The following is a 20,965-nucleotide window of genomic DNA, read 5'->3' on the forward strand; positions in this document are numbered from 1 at the left end:
AGCTCTGTTCACAAATAGTCAAATTAAATGACTAACTGATTGCTGAGTGTTTAGAAGGAAGTGAACTGCAGGCACACCCTGCAGAAAGAGAAACCCCGTCTGATTCAAGGCAATGATTAGGCAGCTATGAGGAACAGGGATGAGGAGATATGGGACAGCTATTTATATTCCACGAGAATTTGGCATGAACAAGAAAAGCTTGTTGAGTGTTTTGTTTTTCAGTGTGGTTACATGTTAAAAGAGCTACAGGACACGGCAATGGTATTTTTGAAGGTATGTAGTATTGGTGAAAAACACTTGTTAGAGGCCTGTATAATTTGAGCTAGCATGTGGATTGATGAACTACAGATACAGTTTAGTCCCTGAATTAAGGCTTTTAAACCTCAAAACAAATCACCATTATGAACCTGAAAGGAAACCTGTTAAATATAGAACCAAAGATGTACATTATAATTGAACTTGTTTTGCCTATGAGTCCTTAACATTGGCAGTTTTATTTTGCTTTCACAAGAAATGTGTCCGTTTCCATCACCTGATCCATATTTTCCGATTACGATTAAATAACATTTTCATATTGCATTAAACAGGGATATATACATATATATATATCCCTGTTTAATGCAATATGAAAATGTTATTTAATCGTAATCGGAAAATATGGATCAGGTGATGGAAAGGGACACATTTCTTATATATATATATAAATATATAATCACCTAATGAAGGAGCATTTTCAACAAAAGTGAAAAATCTAACACTTATTTTGTTATTCAATTTTTCCTCAAATCTACACTTTTATATATAAATATATAAATATATATATATATATATATATATATATATATATATATATATATATATATATATACAGTGCCTTGCAAAAGTATTCAGACCCCTGACGAATTCTCTCATATTACTGAATTACAAATGGTACATTGAAATTTCGTTCTGTTTGATATTTTATTTTAAAACACTGGAACTCAAAATCAATTATTGTAAGATGACATTGGTTTTATGCTGGGAAATATTTTTAAGAAAAATAAAAAACTGAAATATCTTGCTTGCAACCCCCACACATTAATATTTGGTAGAGCCACCTTTCACTGCAATAACAGCTTTAAGTCTTTTGGGGTAAGTATATACCAGCTTTGCACACAGTGTCAGAGTGATTTTGGCCCATCCTTCTTGGCAGATTTGCTCCAGGTTGTGCAGGTTGGTTGGACGACGCTTGCGGACCGCAATTTTCAAATAGTGCCACAGATTCTCAAAGGGATTGAGATCAGGACTTTGACTGGGCCACTGTAGGACATTCACCTTTTTGTTCTTGAGCCACTCCAATGTTGCTTTGCCCTTGTGCTTGGGATCATTGTCCTGCTGAAAGATGAATTTCCTCCCAAGCTTCAGTTTTTTAGGTTCTCTTGCAGTATTTCCCTGTATTTTGCTCCATCCATTCTTCCTTCAATTTTAACAAGATGCCCAGTCCCTGCTGATGAGAAGCATCCCCACAGCATGATGCTGCCACCACCATACTTCACTGTAGGGATGGTGTGTCTTGAGGCATGGGCAGTGTTAGGTTTGCGCCACACATAGCGCTTTGAGTTTTGGCCAAAAAGCTCTATCTTGGTCTCATCTGACCACAAAACCTTTTCCCACATTGCATCTGGGTCACTCTCATGCTTTCTGGCAAACTCCAGATGTGCTTTCAGATGGTACTTTTTGAGTAACGGCTTCTTTCTTGCCACCCTCCCATACAGGCCAGTGTTATGCAGAGCTCTTGATATGGTTGACTGGTGCACTATTACTCCACTCCCAGCCACTGAACTCTGTAGCTCCTTCAAAGTGATTGTTGGCCTCTCTGTGGCTTCTCTCACAAGTCTCGTTTGAGCGCTGAGTTTTGAGGGACGGCCTTTTCTTGGCAGTGCCTGGGTGGTGTGATGCAGCTTCCACTTCCTGATTATTGCTCCAACTGTGCTCACTGGGATATCCAAACACTTGGATATTATTTTGTACCCTTTCCCTAATCTATGCATTTGTATTACTTTATCTCTAACTTCTGTAGAATGCTCTTTGGTCTTCATTTTCATTCAGATTAACAGCCTGACCAATGATCCTTCAACAGTGGGGTTTTTATCCAGAAAATGTGACAGCAACTTTAATGGTTCACAGGTGGAGGCCAATGGTAAGGTAATTGTGTCCTCGTTAGGGCAATTTCTTTCATCGGTGTAAACTGGGAGCTTCCACAGCACAGGGGTTGAATACTTATGCAAGCAAGATATCTCAGTTTTTTATTTTTCTTACAAATATTTCCCAACATAAAACCAATGTCACCTTACAATAACTGATTTTGGGTTTCAGTGTTTTAAAATAAAATATCAAACAAAACGAAATTTCAATGTACCATTTGTAATTCAATAATATGAGAGAATTGGTCAGGGGTCTGAATACTTTTGCAAGCCACTGTATATATCAACTTATACTTTAAAACACTTGTCTTACCCAATTCTATCTTAGCCCCAAAGAGAAATATTTGCAAAACAGCACCCTCTCTTGACAAAGAAGAAGTGGCACAGTCAAAGCCTTCTCACAAACTGAGCAGTGGCTCTATACGTGTTTCAGCTCAATAACTTGCAACAAAGGACTTGTTCTCAGTACTCTGTATGACTCCCCACACACCTTGCAAACCTGAGATCTGCAAATCAATTGCTTTTGTGCAGTCCAGTGTGATGTTTTTTTTTTTTTCTTCCCCCAAGCACAACTGGGACTGAAAACTTTGACAATGTTAAAACTTATCAAACCTGTTTTGTTGATTATGATTTCCAAATATTCTGATACATCTAGGCTGAAAATGTATACTCTGCATTAATCATACTGAGAACACTATGACAGCAGGTTTTTTATGATTTATTTTACAGACTTATCAACATTGGAGCCAGATTTTCTTTTCTAGGTATTTGGATTCGGTCTGTCCTGTTATGTGCACAGTTAGACATTGGTACAGGTCTGAGATATCCCAGTTATTGTAATAACGTATTTGTTTATAATTACTTTGTATATAATTTTGTGTCAGTCATCACATCAAGCAGGTACAGTATCTTCTCTGAGTTCAGCTGGTACAGCAGAGTGTATCCATTAACCCCACATAAAACAAATATTTTTCATCCACTGGGAGGACTGGTTGATGGTTGATGGAACGTGACGAGGAGACATGTTTGAGAGCTGTATTGGTAGTTTAAACTTCTCTAGGAAGTGATGACTGAAACAAAAAATGTACAAAGTGATTCTAAACAACTGTAAAACATTTCAGACCTGTACCAAGTCTAATGTGCCACGTGAATCCTGGCCATACTGCTTTAATAAATGGTGATATTGTAATTACATTACAGACATCAAAGCACACCTTTTTGTTGGTTTGACTATAACTGGTGTTGACTGACCTCAAGCATTGTGTGCACACTACCCTTCAGGTTCAGTTTAATGTGTGAACAGAGGAGGTATTATAAAAAAAAAAGGTTTCCTAAAAGAACCAGATATCGCTTGCTAAATGTATTTTTGTTTACGACTGTAAGTCGCCCTGGATAAGGGTGTCTGCTAAGAAATAAATAATAATAATAATAATAAATAGAGGTGCCACCCAAACATTAGCCCCTCCAGGTGTTCAAAGAGTTAAAAACCCATTCACTATGACTCGGCTGAAGCCAAATTATCCTGCAACACTGCAGTAAATTCATTTCCTGTGCAACAGCACCTATAAAAAATGTACCTTGGTAAATTTTCACAGACATTTTGCTGTCTACCATGCTTGTCCAGTGTTTGCACTATGCTTTACCCTTTACTGTAATTGGTTAATTATCATTTTTCTTTATTTTACTATACTATGCTTTTACTATGGCACGCTGCAGTAAACTTCTACAGTTGAATGTATCGTGTTAATGCAAGATAGGCTTCATCCAAATGAAAATTAAGTCTACAATACTGAACTTGTCATATTGTTGTTTTGATACTGAGATGTAAGGACATGGGCTATTATTACAAAGAGTGTTGTAACACTTTTTGGATTATAACAAACAAAATGTAAAAATATATTGCACCTTACCTCATCTTTATGTATGTTAATGGCTGAAGAAGAGATGATAAGGCTTGTTTGTGACTGGCTGCTACTACCACTGTCTTCTTTCTGGTAGTCAGTGTCCAGTGAATGGACAGACAGGAGTTGTGCTGCTCTGGGCTTCAATGTCTTTGGCTTTTCTGGGGGATCGGTGAGCCCTTCTAAACTGGCCCCATTGCCAAGAGAGGTCAAAGAGGCTGCACTGGCCCTGCAAGGGTAGCGGAAACTCCGCCTGCTGGCGCCGGGGCGTGGGCTCTGTGGTTTGGGGCTCATGGGTCTCAGGGGAACATCCATTACCCCTGAAGGCGTGGGGTTGCTGGACCAAGATGGCGTTAGTTGGTTAGCTTGTGCTTGCTGACTGCAGGGGCTAATTGGTGTCAATGGGCTGACATCTTCCAGGTGAGAAACATCCAAGTCGTTCTTTGAGGATTCAGATTTTCGTAAACTAGGATCAGAGCAGACAATCGTCAGTCCGTTGGGTGGTCCTTTCCTCTTTTTGCCATCTGCTGATTTGCTTCCTTCCAGAGGGTTTCTTGGGATTTCAACTGTGCTAGCTTCTTCGGTGATGTCACTGGACTTGGTGGCCCTCTTCACAGCAGGAGACGCCCTACCTCCCTGTTTGTCCCTGGATATTCTGGTGGCATACTCGCTGTGGATTTGCCGGTGAGACCTTGGGCTTTGTGCATCTGAGGCCGACACGCCACGTTTCAGTAACTCAGCTTCCTTAGCTTTCTTGAACTTCCTCCAGGAAATCTGTTTGGACTTGGTCTCTTCACTGTCCAGTTTGGAACTGTGCTCCTCATTTTCTTTTTCCAAGGACTTGGACTCGAAGAAGCTTGATAAGGATTTGTGGGCCAGAGCAAACCTCATGCGCAGGTTGAGGCTGTCTGTGCTTTTGCTCCTCTTGTAGCACACGTTCTCCCCAGTTTGAGACTTTTTGGTCTCCTGGTCCCCAGAGCTGCTGATAGTATCACCATCAACAGTGCTTGAACTCTGGTTATACAACTTTCTAACATGTTTTGTCCATGGTGTGGAGGGGTTGAAGCCATTGTCATCCATTTCAATTCTACCACTAAAAAAAGCTTTACTCATATTCTGATTGAGTGTGCTGCTCTTCTCAAAGACATCCTCTTCATCAGAATTATCTGTGATAAGCTCTTCACTCCTAGGAGTGTGCTGAAGATGATCTGACCCATAGGATACATGTGCCCTGTATAAAGGATAATGGATTTTATAAGTGGGTACACCATCCTTGGTCATGTTATCTTGTCCTTTTTCCTCACTGCTGCCCTCCACCTGTGGTGCGCTGGTACTGTCCTTGGAAGGGTTTCCACCATTTTCTTTGTTGTCTCGGGATGGTTTTTTTTTCCTCCTAAACGAGGGCATTTTGGAGAAAACTGATTTTGAGGTCTTGCCAGTCGTGCTGCTCTTGGACGTCTGTTTCTGCACAGCTTTGTGGAGGCTGTTGTTGCTGCCAAGGAATGTATAGAAATTGACATCCATTTCTTCGCTGTTGGTACTAACCCCATCAGCATCCTGCGATACCATTGTGGGACAGAGTTGGCTTTCACTAGTCATGTAACCATTGAGGACGGGGGTCATTTTCCCACTGCTTTCATGTTTGCTTGTGCCAATGCTTTGCTGCTGCTCCTTAACTGTATCTGGTAGCTTATTGGCCAGATCAGAGTCTTTAATTTGACTCAGTCCTGATGCTTTTGTTTCTGCTTTTCTTTCAGTCGTTGACTTATCACTTGAAGTTTTGCCAGTAAACAGATTCTCATTAGCAGTTACCCTGCTTCGTAGGAGTTCTGTACCTATACTAACTTCTTGATCGGTCTCCTGGCAGCTGATTAAACTGGATTCATCCTTCAGTTGTATTTCATCCGGGAAACTTGCCACCAGAATGGTCTGGAGATTGTTTACCAACCCCAAGTTATAATTTATTTCTGGTTCTAAGCTCCCCTCTTCAGGAATTTCATGGGCAGACAGGATCGATTCACAACACAGTTGAGTTGTTTCACTGTTTTGTTCTGGTAATATGCATGATGTAGTTTTTAAACCTTCCTTTGCATCAAAAGATAGACCACTGACTGCTGTTTCTCTTAAAAGATTTTTACTGTTTTCCTCCTCTTCTACCGTCTGTAATAAAATCTCTCTTGCCTCTGAGAGTCTTGCCGAGGAGCTCTGTCCTGTATCAACAGGATTCTCTGGAACAATCGTCTTTCTTTGGGCAAGGAATTTGCTACTCACACTGTGGTCAGACTTCTTAAAACCTACGTCTGGACTGGCTTTAATTGTGTTACCGTTTGCCACAACTACTGTGTTACCTGCACTGTCAGAAGACTTTCTGTTAGTCTGTGAGTCGGTATGACACCCAGAACCAGTGCTACTGTTTTCAATCCCTGTATTCAATGTACAATCTCTAGCATCCTGGGTCACTACACTTGCATTTGTGTGACACACACTGCTGACCACACTCTCCTTCTGAGAGGTCTTGAATTCATTTGTGACAGAAGTTTCAATCTGGGGAGCAGTTTTAATACAAGCGTGATCAGATTCTAGATCTTCATCACTTGTCCCTGAAACCAACTCATTGCTGCTCCAATTTGGTTCATAGTCTAGGTTGCTTGGGGTCTCCTCTACATCTGCAATGCTTGGCTTGAATTCTGAACAACTGGGAGAACTCACTTGTTTTTCCTGATTATTAATAATGACAATATAATTTATATCTGCTTGCAAATGGCAATGATTTTCTCTAAGATTATCCTTAAAGTGAATTCTAACTGCTTCCTCTGACAAAAAATCCGGCGGCTCTTCAGTTAATTGACAAGCATGATCACTACAGATTCCAACTAGTACCTGGTCTACCTCTGTTCTTATAGGGTGGTCAGCATTGTATGTTTCTGTATTGTTATTACTGTCTGATTGGGGTTCAGGGGGGGTGGTGTTATTCTCAAAATAAGTTTCCTCAGAAACGCTATTAAATTGTGCACTTGTGCTCACTGTTATTTGTATTGTCTTAAGTGGAATTTCACTTAAGACTGAGTTATTGTCTTTTAAACTTTCTCTCTGAAAAATGTCAGTTTCAGTGCCCGTTTCACATTCTTGCAAATTATTAGATTCCACAGCTGTTTTAGTCTTTACTTCATCTATTCCAGATTTTCCATCTGAAGTATGGTCCAGGCTTTGATCAAAATTTACCTCCAAATCAGCCTGAATTACATTTGAATTGGCTACAGGGCAGGGTTCATTTAGTTCTGCTGAATTTGTTGAAATGGTTGTTGTCACATCTGGTGGGATCTCCAATGTCTCTGAGCTAGTCCCTTGCCCTGTACTGCTCCCTTCAGGACATATTTCTTGCAGGACACAAAAACTTTCAGATTCAGAAGATGAACCATTTAACTGTACCTTCAGTTCAGGCAGACCAGATTCAGGCAAACCTGCACAAACGTTCTCACAGTTTGCATCAGAAGACTCTACACAATGCTGTTCTGCAGTACCATCAGAAGTTCGTTCCTCCACCCCTGAATTTGAATCTGAACCATCATCTTCTGGCTTTGATTGAGTCTCTAAACAAATCTGACTGTCCTCTATTCCAGGTGCATCCTGATTCAGTTCAGATTCCACCTGACTCAAAGATTCTAGTAGCTCAGCAACAATTGTGCGTATCTCTGAACTTGTCTCAGAATACAAAGGTCTTTCTTCTGTATAATCTATAAAAGTATAAAAATGGTGTTCTACTTCATCCTGTGCTGCAGGGGAGTCAGTTGTCCCTAAAATTGCAACAGGACTACTTAGATCGGCAGTGGATCCTGCTGCAGGCTCTGGCTCGTCAGGTACTACGTTATGTTCAGCTGATGCTGGATTTGCTTCAGGGTGAAGTTTGTTTGATTTTAACTTCTTATTTGTAAAGTTCAGTACCTGACTTGCTTTAGTAACACCCTGACCTGATATGGTGTCTACAAAGATGGAAATTCCAGCTTCCTTTAGTGGTGTTTCTGTATTCAAAATAACAAGTGATTGTTCCGTTTGTGCCACAGAAGTAGCACCAGTCACTTCTGGTTCTGACAGAAGAGGATTTTCATCTTGCCTTTCGCATGCTGATTCTAAATCTTGCTCCACAGAAACCAGTTCTGAGTCAGATTTGTAATCCTTTTCATGTAGGTGTTGAAGAACAGGAATAACATCACAAGCCTTTCGATGTGTATTCGATGAACCTTCGGCTGAACCCAAGCTGATATCGTTCAGTTCGGATTTGATTTCCAGTTGGCAGTCTGTTCTGTTCTCATCAGCCCTGGACTCTGTTACTGCAGAGTCTTCATAGCCATCTGGGCTTGTGTCAGAAAGAGTGTCACTGTCCCATGACTGTGGGTCAAAATACTCCTCTGTTGCTTCGTGTGCAGGTTCAGTAGCAGTATCACTTGATTCCTTTGTTTGCAGTGTTTCCTCTGGGCTAGGGCCGGAATCCCGATCTTCTATGAAATCAGTTTCACTTGCAGGGTCTTCTGTTTCTGTGGCCTGGGAAAATATAAGAAAAAACACTTAGTCAACATAAAGCAGGAGTAAATTTTGAGTAAATTTGTTAATGGGTGTTTCATGTCATCTATATTTTCCTAATATATATATATTTTACATTGTACCTGTTTAACAATGTAATGTGGTGAGTGTTCTGTATGACACTATGACACTCCTTATGTGCCACACCTCCTTTCTTTCCAGCAAACAAATATTCTGACAAGATTCCTGATTGTGGGGAAGGCAGCTGGGGAGACATATCAATGTAGCACATACTTCAGTGCTAAAATGCTCACCCTTCTCACTTCCCCATAATCAACAGCAATCTTTTTTTTTTTTTTTTTTTTTTAATAAATTTGGAATCGCCAATTGTTTTTTACCCCATTTTCTCCCCAATTTGAAATGCACAATTTTAAGCCTGGTTCACCGCTGCAACCCTCACACTGACTCGGGAGAGATGAAGACATACACACGCGTCCTCTAAAACGTGTGTCATCAGCCACCTCAGAGCTACAGCGACAGAGGACCACACAGCTCTGGGCAGCTTGCAGGCAGGCCCGCAGTATCTGTGCTGAAAAGATTTTGGTATATGCTGAATATCTCTACAGTATTTGAAGATACTGATAACAGATAAGTTCCAATATACTGTATCAAACCAAATAAATGTGTGCAGTTTTTGCAGTGCACCATGCCTTCGCCATGCTTTCCCCTTGCATTTACTACAGATAATCATACTATACCATAAGTTCTTATGATTTACCATGCATTAATGCACTTTGTTTTTACCACAGTATATAGTTTTGTATCAGGATCTGACTGTAAACTCTACATCTCTGGAAGAGATCTCCCTGGAAAGACTTTAAAACTAACGTGTTGTTTTCTTCTAGGACACATCATAAAAAAAGAGAAAAAGAATGAGACGCTCTTTCTGTGTGAAAAGCACAGACTTCCATCTGTCACTTGCTAATTGATCTCGCTGTGAGAAACTTTGCAGTCAGCCATGCCTCAGTGTCAGCCTTATAAACACTGCCACCCTGTACATCACAGATCGACACTGTATAATAACAGAGAAGGATATACTGTACTCTCGCTAGACATCACTATTATCTTCAATAAAACCCTCACAGTGCACAAACAAAGATAAACTAGGCTTCCTAACTGTATGAAAATATTACAAAATAAATATCAACATCTCCACATATGAAAAGATTTTTTAACATTGTGTGATTAAAGGTATGTTATTTGTAGGTTGAGCAATTTAGAGCCTGCATATAAAAGATACAGTCAAGATTTGTTTTGTTCATCTGTACTGCTGGTGCACTATGGCACCTTGGTCTGTTTGTTTAACTTTGTTTCAGTATTACTGTCATGGGCCAACACTGACAAATGTGAGCACTGGCAGGAACCCGAGTAATCATACTATTGGATTGAAGACTGATGCCGAATGCTGCATGAAGATAGAACAATAAGGAACATGTCATGAATTAGCAGCATGCAGAGGGTTTTATTTCAATTACGTACCAATGCACTTTAGATTAAGAGAAACTAAAACAACTCCTAGTTCACAAGGCAACTCCTACATAGTTTCAGTAATAGACTTGGATTTTGGAGTTTGATCAATGTAGTCTGACAATTCTGAGCTACAGTATATAATATTGGCCATTGCAGTGAGACCAGTTGTTGTTGAGTTTTACGATACAATTGTTTCATTTATTTCTAGAAATTTGAGCCTCTATAACCTGGTGAAATAAGCCTGGATTTACTTTGACTGTTCGTTTTTGGGCCCAAACCATCTCTAATAGAACTACTGTAAAAAAAACACTGCCCCCATTCCTAGAGACAAAGACATACACTTTACAATACTGTCTGACTCTCCCTCCCCTCACACCCCATTTCCCTTCCACAAGCTAATTATTATGAGCTACCCTAGATGAATGGTGAGATAGACGCATGAAGGAGGTTCCAGGTGGTTTTATTAAATTACTGAAGGTATTGGGTTTTGCTGATTCCACAATCTCAACAATCATTACAAATTATTTAACGTAACCACAAATGTGAAAATAAAAACTTAAAACATCTTCAACCATGATCAAGCATACCAATACCCACCCTAAATCTGGTGCTAAGACCATTTCGGATTAGTAGGTTAACAATAAGAACTGTTTGGAATCAAATCTGACATAATAACAAAACAAACAAAAACATGATGAAGACCATTTACAGTTCTCTATAGCAGTTTTAGCATAACATTCGTTCAGTGACCTTCATAACAGCGTTATTTTGTACTTTTTAAAGCAGTTGATGTGCCTTACTTCAAATGAATTCCAAGTCCCTTCTAGACATTTCCTTCACCTCTGAATTCCGATTTGTGAGTTCTCACATTTCCCCCTGGATCACACTTACCAGGAATGAGCCCAGTAAATTCATAAGCCCTTGCAATCTCAGATCAACTCAATACAAAATGAATAGAATTACCCAGCTGAGCACGGCTCCCATCGTCTTTCGCCCTCTGCTCTTGTGCAGTGCAGTTTCTCTGGAGGTATGCTGCCAAGATCTGTTGTGCTTTTTTTTCTTTTGTTTAGTTTTTTACTGCCCAATTTCCTCAGAGCCTGACCTTGATATATGAGAGTTCTGGATTCCAATGACGTCTTCAATAATCAGGTCTTCGATATCTGCATAAACTTGTCCAAACAACAAGTTCCAACAGCTTGACTTAATTGTGTGTGCACAAACTTTACTAAGCCATGGACACCCTTAACTGACAACAAACACAGGCACACGTTCTATTTTCTGTCGGATGTCAAGTGTCACGGAAAGCCACAGACAAGCTTACAGCTGTAGTGTCCAACACAATTCTAAAAACATTTTCAGAATACTGCCACCTTAAAACCGCGTGATATAACTATCATATTTGTAGTTATTTCCTGTACGACGGTATCAGTACAACAGCAAAAGACAATACCTTTTTAGTTGATTCTGTTTGTTTCATGAGTTAAAAATATTGGGTCTTTTCTGCGGGTATAATAACATGCGTGCCTGTTTAGATCGCAAAGTGATAAAGAGGCAAGAAGGATTCAAAAGAAAGTGTGTGTGTTGGGGGGGGCACTTCAGTTCCCCGCAGTGAGAACTATCTTAGTGGAATGTAAACAAGCTGGGCAGTCTTCACATGCGGATAGAGAGCACAGAAGGTTAAACTGTGGAAGAATGTAACAAATAGACACCAAGGAATTAACAAGCTCCTTTGGGATTTCTCATAATAGTACAGACAGGAATATGGCAACTGAATTGGCTACTAGAGCCAGGCCTCAATAAACACCTATTTTGGATTGTAAATCCTTACAGTATACCGGGAATAGGAAAGCTTGCTGGCATGCTGAAAAGCACTGAACCTCTTTGTGAACAGAATAGCAGTTGACTTGAAGTTGACTGTGATGTGAGCGGAGAACTCAAATTTACATACTGAGGGCTTCCTGAAACAGCAGTGCCTGTCTGGGTGGGCCGCAGAAGCAGCATTGTAGGAGCAAAAATGCCTCGTGCAAAACAAAAAGAACAGAATAAAACCACTGATGTTGTTAAACTATTAATCACCATAAAAAGCTAAAGAGAAACTAGTGTCCGTGCACTGCGGTATGTGTGACAGAAGAAATGGCTTTACTATTGCTATAGTGGGCCACCTGCCAAATGGAGATGAAAAGGTAGCTACAGTATAATATGTAGGTACAGCTATTTATGAAGCTATTTAATTAGCTTGGATCTCATAGCAGAGTGACTGGACTGGGCAGCCCAATGGGACACTGAATCATAAGTGGAAGAAGCAATCCCAGCATTTAGCAGATACACTCCCCAGCACTTAGCAGATTATCCCAGCATTTAGCAGATACACAATGCCTGCTTTCATTCACATTTATTCAGATTCATTATTGGGTATGTCCACTTACCCAAACTGACTAATGAATAACAAAGTTTGCATTCCCGAATCGTAACATGACCAAGGCATACTGATATTCAATAAACATCCATAATGATGCAATTATAGTTTATTTAACAATACACAAGACTGTATTATGATACTCCTAAAACAATACACTACAAATATGGACACAATAGTGTATTCCAGTATTTTGTTCCAAAACCAATCAGACTCTGATTCCAGACAAAACACATCCAACAAATAAAACACTTTTCTTCCTGCTAAAGATTTACATTTGACAATATTGTTTTTATCATTTTCTGATAGTCTAGGCTGCATAGCCGTTTTTACTGTACATAAAAGTTGGTTGTCCCTTTAAAGGAGCCTTTCACCTGTATCCACTGCCATCGACCTTGCTTGGTGCCAATCTGTGACAACAGAGAACTGACGCACAGGGCACTGCATTGTAACTCTGACAGCTATGTGATGATCTTACAGAATGCTCAACAGCTGTCATTCCTAACAGTGGTGGGAGTGTAAGAGTTAATAATTCAGAATTGTAGGTCAGAGATCAGTGTTGCCAAAAGTCAGTGATAGATTACAACTGACATGTAAAGCCCTTTGAGTCAGTACTGTAGCTTCAGTATATATCATGTGCAACATATGCATAGTTTGCTTATATCCTGTTTTGCTACTTTGACCTAACTTTCAATAACTCAGGCATTTAGGACTGTACTGTTAGAATATGTCATCAAGACATATCTACGTAATGAAGAGACACATTGCACAGTAGCATCACAATGATGATATTTACATCTGCAGTATGTGAAATATCTTCTTTTATCAAGTGCTTTACCAAAAATTTCAATTAGGTTTAGCAGTCCAAAACAGGCTTGGTTGTCTCTATCAACCAGAGCCATATCAGTCCAAGAGTACTTATTGAAGAGCAAGCATGGCTGTAGAGGCTCACAATAATGACGGAACTGTATGTATCACTACTGGCTAATTGAAATGGTGCTATAAACAATCTCCTTCTAATCCCCCTCTTAGTAACAGCCTGACCTTGGCATCTGTGCTCTTCAGAAGGAACAACTTTGTTTTTTTTTTGTTTTTTTCCCCCCCAAGAACATCTTTCCTGTTTGGATAATAACTTTTACAGCACAGACTAAACCAGCTTTACAGACACCAGTAACACAGGACTTGCCTGAAAAGTGCAGCCCAAAATAGACACTATGAAGCTATTCACCTAGAAATTCCACCAAGCTCTCAGTAAAGATTCAGGGGGAACTGCAATTCCACCACCGACACACAAGCCGTGTCTGCTGTCTTTCTTTGGCTTTCTGACAAACAAGGGGAGGAAAACCTGAGGGGAGGTTAAGAAAGCCACCGCATTTGCCAAAATCAACAGCTGGCAAGTTACCAGAGCATCCCTGGCATGAGGCCTTACAAAGCAATTCTCCTGAGGTTGTAACAAGGGCTGCCTTCCAAAAACATCTGTGAAGATTCTTCAATGACTCTATATTCAGAAGAAGGATCATATGATTGATGAAGGCTGATTTTTTAAAATGTTTGTCTACCTGGTTTAGTACCATACAGATTCACATCTGAGGACTAAAAGCACAAGCACAAAATGATTCATTTTATAGTAAGGCAGGTCATTAAAAGAATACCTTTGAAGGCGCTTCACATGGGGTTACCCTTATAAAAGTTCCCATAGTAAAAGCATAGCAAAGTGTAATAAAGCATAGTGAAAGCATGTTAAAAGCAGCAGTAAGCATTGTAAAGGATAGTGAGGTGTGGTAAAGCATATTTTAAAAATATGGCAAACCAGGGTAAACTATGGTAATGCATAGTATATGGATGGGAATGGAATGGAATAGACGTCCAGTTCAAATATTTAATTCCACTGTATAATGTGATTTATTTATGCTTCTTTCACAAAAATGATGCTTCAAAATGTGTTTCAAAATGACAGAATGTTACTATAATGACTCAGAAGCCCACTTAAAGTTTCAATTACTAATTTCCTAACATTACTAGTATGTTTTCAGCTCAAAAAAACTCAGAAGTAAACAGCTTTGATTAAAAGTGTGTACTCCACAGTATCTAGAAATCTGCTAGAATGAATCAAATACAAAAACGAGTACTTCCTACTTCCCAATAACAGACACAGGGATATATTCTAGCCAACATGCAGCCATGACATCCCACGCCAAAATTAATCTGGCCACCATGTTTACGGTGATACTGGCCAAAGACATGTATGGTGAGCTACTGTATCTGGGAGCAGTAAAGATGGCAATGATGTTGGACGAACCAGCACCTAACAACTCCACTATGAGGGGGAAGGATCCATGTAAAAAACTGGAAACCAACTTAAGCCTCTCTTTCATTTGCCTGGTGTGAAAGGCACAATATTCACACATCCTTATCAGAGGGTAATACTAAATGTATTCCCACAGTTGGATGAAACTAGGTCCAAATAAAACTAGAGACGTATATAATAGTGTGATAAAATAGAATAGAGCCCCTTTAATGAGATACAGAACAAATGTGGTTTTATTATCAATCATTATATGTGGTCTCAGTAAATCTGTCAGTAGCTCTTCTATCTGCAGATAAGACACTGGCCAGGTTTCATAGCCATGTCTGCGTGCATACCTTGATAAGAAAAGGCATATGACAATTGGCTGATTATCAGTTACCTAATACGTTATGTGAATGGATTGTTCCATCATTTCTTATTTAACCTTAGTTGTGGCTGAGCAGCTGTTCTCATTCGATCAGAATGACTCTTATTGTTGGTAATTACCTTGAGTGAATGAAGCACAGTGGAAAAGGGTGACAGGGTTAATATCTTTATCAAGCTAATAAAACCAAGCGTCTTGAAACACTATGGCGCTTGATATCTTTTATTTCTTATCTTTCAATCTCGACAGGATCACACATCCGAATCTGCAGGCTCTTTTAATAATGCGCACTATTTCACTCCAAATTGTAAACTAAGGATATGAGAGAAGGAAAGATATGAAGCAGGACCAATCTTTTCTCTCCACTTGTAATTAGTTTCAGTGTCCCACTATGAAATTCAATTTTACAAAAAATGTATTCATTGTTATATTCTTACACAGTTTAGCGTAATATATATATATATATATATATATATATATATATATATATATGAGAGAGAGAGAGAGAGAAAGAGAGAGAGAGAGAGAGAGAGAGAGACAGAGAGAGAGAGAGAGAGAGAGAGAGAGAGAGAGAGAGATGGGCACAACTGACAGTGGTGCATTTTAAGGTGGTATCAAAGGCCAAGGATTAGAAGGGCATGGAGACAGAACCATCCCCTCACCAAATGAATGCCATTCCTCTGGACCACAGAAACCATGCCTTATTTTAAAATCTATATAAGCCCAAACTATAATTCTATTTTGTAAGATCCATGTTGGCAGTTTTTGACTATTTAAAATCTGTTCAACATGTGCCTGCTGAATAACCAAAGCAGAAAGTGGTTTAAAAATCCTTTCTTTTTGACACACGCTATTAAAACACTTGTTTAACTTTACCATTACAAGAGCCATAGATAAGGTTCCAAAGACCATTTTGCAAAAATTCAACATGAACCTTGTAATGTCAAGTCAGGGCATGGCTAACACCGGCAAGTATTTGAGGACATCATACTGCTTTGTGTATTTCTTCCTATTGGATTGCGCTTCATCAGATAACTAAGCTGCCTGAGTGCATTTGAAAGGTGTGTTATGCTGCACGGTAAATCGAAGCAGGCTGCTGATGTTATCTATACAGTAGACTGGCCTGTGTCTCCATGTAGCTCTGTTGTTATTTAAATGCCATTTTTGTGCTTTTGTGAACAGATCCTGTACCGCACATTCAGTCTTAAAATATTGACAGTGTTTTATGCAGGAACACTCCCTTTAATATCACGACTATCCCACAACCCCCTGCGCTCTCTGTCTAAGTTCTGACTCTTGCAATGCACTTTCTTTGTAAGCTGACAGCTACTGTATAATAAATAAAACAGTACTGATAAATAAAGATGACTATATTTACATTTCTACCAGTATGTATGAGGGCTGGTTTAAAAACTATAAAGTAAAGCCCAATTTCAGAGCACAACACAACTAATCCAATGGTGAAATAGCCAACAAGTTTACGTGGGACATGTACTGTAGCCTGTGGGACATGTACTGCTATTACTACAGATTACCACAGATTTTCTCAATGTTTTCACTGTGACTATGTAGAGATCCAATGCTTTCCAATGGTCAATTTTACCCTATGGTACACAATGCTGTTTTCACATCTGCATGGGCTCTGAAAATTTCTTATAACTTTTACCTTATGTTCTGATTGACTGTTTTAAAGTTCTGTTTGAATTCTGGTTGCCTGTGGCATAGATTATCCTTAAACAAGTGATGAATTCAGAGGAGAGGTGTAAAATGTTTTTGAGAATATTTAGCAACGTGATAGGATCAGTCTGTGCTAGAGGAAGGTTCTCCTCTAAGGCTACTAGTAAAAACTTAGAGAGAACAGAAACTCAACACCTAGACTTGATACAGTGTGATTTCACATTTAGGTGTGTTTTTACATTTAATCACTGACTCAAGGGGCATTGCAATTGCACAGCGTCAAAAACTGTGGCCAACACAGACCACAGTAATTAAGACTTAACAACCCTGTCTAACGAGTACAATGTGCTTTTAGCATTGTTTAGTGGAGAAGTGCCTGTAATTTCTTTTAGGAATGCTTGGCAGATCATAGCTGAAAGTCAAATTAATTGTTCACATAATTTCTCTTACACATATACACCCAGAAACCAAAAGCAAAATAAGTGATACTCAATGAAATGTTGAAAAATGTAATTATCCATTCCATAAAACTACTCACTATGGACTAACTTACACCTTCATTTTTAGTAAAGATGGATTATTTCATGTTTGACTTTTATCACTTAAAACAGTCAAAATGTCCTGTGGTGTGACTGTCTCCAATGGTGTGTAGTAATACAAATTCTGAATAAGTTAATCTTATTCAGAACTAAGGTTCATAAACTAATTCTACAGGGATATCCTGTGCTACTATAAGACACAGTGTTAAAAAAAAAATCATATTTATGAAAGTATTATCTAAAAACAAAGGTTGTCACCAAATTCAATGTACAATGGTGCGACGATGAATCTGCAAGGAAATTTAGGCATTTTTGAAGACGACAACACTTCATTTTTGGCATCAGTAAGTGAACAGGCCTTTGGAGGACCCCCTGCATGTGCATCAAGGTAAGTTAGTCTCAGAAATATCTTTTAAATTATCATCTATGCCTCCCTGTATGACATATACATTTCGTATGTCCTTCAGTACGACACAGAAAAAAAATTAACGCTTATATCTTACTGTGGCAGAGCAGGGCTCTGCCCTTAGAAATACTGGCAGGGAAAGAGTTAAATTCTCCTCCCTGCCCAGATTGAGTGCTTCAGGTGGGAGCAATCAGTCAATTAATCATTCAATTAAGGACCCAGCCACCTGGCATAAAAGGAGGCCTCAGCCTCCCATTTGGGGGAGAGAGTTCTAGAAGGAGAGGAAGATAGTGTTTTCTGTTTGTTTTGAAACCAGTGAAGGCAACGCCCAGCCTGGAAACCTTTATTTTTGTAAGTTTTGTTTTGTGTTGATTGTTTTGTGTTGTTGAAACCTTTTTGTTTGGCCCTTGTGCCTATTTATTTTGTATTTTTGTTTATTAAAAAACCTTATTTTTGAACTTTATACTGTCTCTGAGTCTCAACCTCTGCCAATCCTGTCACACTTACATTGAAAACAAATAAAAGTCAGTAGATTGAAGATAAATGTCAATAGATTGAAGTCATGAGATGATATATTATTATTATTTATTATTATTTATTTCTTAGCTGACGCCCTTACCCAGGACAACTTACAATTGTATACAAAAAATACATATCAAGAATTATAGTATAATTAAGAGCAAGATACAAAATACAATGACTGCAGTCCTAATAAGAGCAAATACAAAACACAATATGGTTTGATATCGGGGTAGTTCAAGAGCAGATAACAGTGTTGATAGTTACATAAGGGTTAGAGTGCAAGTGAAATACAAATTACTACAGATTGAGTGCAGGATTAAATACAGTACAACAGGGAGCAGATAAGTACAAGTTAAAGTGCATTAAAGGCAGAGAGCTATATTGACCAGAAGGGGAGAGTTGAGTTTTTCTGTTGTCTGAAGAGGTGTGTCTTGAGGAGGCGCCGGAAGGTGGTCAGGCACTGGGCAGTCCTGACATCCGTAGGAAGGTCATTCCACCACTGCAGCGTGAGGGTGGAGAAGGAGTGGGCTCTGGAGGCAGGGGAGCGTAGAGGAGGTCTTCTAGTGCAGACAGAGTGGAGAGGTCGGGTGGGGGTGTAGGGAGAGATGAGGGTCTGGAGGTAGCTGGGTGCAGTCTGGTCAAGGCATCTGTAGGCGAGTACAAGAGTCTTGAACTAAATGCGAGTAGTGATTGTGAGCCAGTGGAGTGAGCGGAGCAGTGGAGTAGCATGGGAGAAGCGAGGCAGAGAGAACACCAGGCGAGCAGCGGAGTTCTGGATGAGCTGGACCGGACGGGTGGTGGACGCAAGGAGGCGGGAGAGTACCAGGGCCTGGACGAGGAGTTGTGTGTAGTAGTTGGTGATATATATGGCTTTATATGTGCCTGTTTGGAATCAGAAATAGAAAAGGTCCTATGGTGTAACAAAACTGTCCTATGGTGTGACAAATATGTGAGTGTCACTCCATAGGACCTAGTCGTCATGCCATAGGAAACAAACTTTTCATCTATGGGTTTTTAGCCTCATAAGAGGTACTATGTCCTTGTATAATCTATAAAGGCAGTGTAAATAATTTACCAAGAATTGCTGTAGGATTTAAGTGATAAATGTATCAAATTTTCAAATAGAGCTAATGTTTGCTGGAAATGTTCTACCACAACTGATAATGATGTATAGATTTGTCTTTAACATCTCTTAACCTTTGTTTATTCTATTTGCTTCCAGATGCCACCTAGCAAAGAAAGAACAGCAAAGTACCGAGCAAAGATCAGTAACGATCCTGCTAAGAGAGGCCTTGCTGGCACTAAGAGGTATATTATGGAAGGTTAATCATAGACACAGCCAGAGCCAAAGGAGTATTCTCATATTTTTTTATTTCTTATGTGACAAAGTGCACACCCCTTGGTATTTATTTATGTATGTTTTCATTTGTTATTATTATTATTATTATTATTATTATTATTATTATTATTGTATTTGTATGCGGGAGGACGAAGCCGTCCGTCCTAATCATTATTGTGTTTATGTGCGGTCGGTCGAGCACCGTCCGTCTTTTATTATTTACTGTTTGAGGCCGGCGAGAGAGCCGGTCTTGTAATGTGTAGTAGGTGGGTATGGGGTTAAAACCCCTTCCCTAAACTCTTGTGGGAATGTGAGTGGAGCCTTAATAAGGTAATTTATTAATAGGTAATTAAAGCCCCAGCCACGAATATAAAAGGACTCACTCTCGGCTCAGAAGGGGGAGAGTGTCAGAGGTGAGACAAGAGAGAGATGTGAGTTTGAAGTAAGAGAAACACAATTGCTATATACCAATATACTTGTTTGCGTTATTGTTTATTTGTTTGGCCAATGTGCCTTTTTGTTTTGTAGAAGTGTTTTTTGTTTGTTTAAACTATTTCTTTATTAGTTTAATAAAACACTGAGCGCAGCCACATCACAAATCACTGTCTTATCATTCAAACTTAAGTGTAGCGTCCCATGGTGTGACATCACAGTCTTACGGAAAATCGACTAATACAAAGCTATTCAAATCGTTTTATTTTAGTTAGAAAGAGTTTTTGATTAAGAAAATCAGCTGACAGGCATCAGCTATGGCAAAACTGATTACCGTTAGACCACAAGTCTCATATATAAGACTTTCAAAAATGGAAAAAAGTGATTTGACAGTTACATTTTTTTTGTTTCTCAACCATCATTATATATGAATTTTTAGGCCACGAATGAACTCAATCCTGCAAAGAATGTGAAAATGAATTAGATCTGCTGTGGACAAACGTATGTTCAGAAAGGTAAGACCCTATAAAGAACAATGCAAGGTTAGTTATGGTGTTTTTTTAAACATGGATTTTTTTTCAATTTTGAAAACCTTATTTGTCTTTCACCCAAATACAAAAATAGTGCTATCAGTAACCTGCCAATGGATTACCATGACCTATATTCACAGCATGCAAAAAATTTAAGTTTGAGAAATTCCACCAAAATATCCCCACAGTCTGATCATCTCAATAAAGAATGTCCAAAGCACACACTGAACACACAGAGCCAGATCTTAATAAATCTCAGAAGCAGATTTAGCATTCGAACTATAGCAAAGGTGTTAGTCT

At 39.2% G+C, this 20,965-nt stretch overlaps 1 protein-coding gene across 7 annotated transcripts in view; it reads right to left on the bottom strand.

The window, feature by feature from the left end:
• LOC117417366 (rho guanine nucleotide exchange factor 4-like) overlaps positions 1 to 20,965 on the bottom strand; it is a 230,484-nt gene that overhangs the window by 79,174 nt on the left and 130,345 nt on the right. For 6 of the 7 annotated variants that reach the window (XM_034029481.3, XM_059034599.1, XM_059034594.1 and 3 more), the window contains one exon: positions 4,094 to 8,623. In XM_034029481.3, coding sequence (XP_033885372.3) covers positions 4,094 to 8,623 — 4,530 coding nt within the window. Of the gene's footprint in view, positions 1 to 4,093; positions 8,624 to 11,095; positions 11,540 to 20,965 lie in introns of those variants that run through there. The other variant, XM_059034598.1, reaches the window with a different exon arrangement.

This window comes from Acipenser ruthenus, chromosome 12 (genome assembly GCF_902713425.1).
Source record: "Acipenser ruthenus chromosome 12, fAciRut3.2 maternal haplotype, whole genome shotgun sequence".
Classification (NCBI taxonomy): domain Eukaryota; kingdom Metazoa; phylum Chordata; class Actinopteri; order Acipenseriformes; family Acipenseridae; genus Acipenser; species Acipenser ruthenus.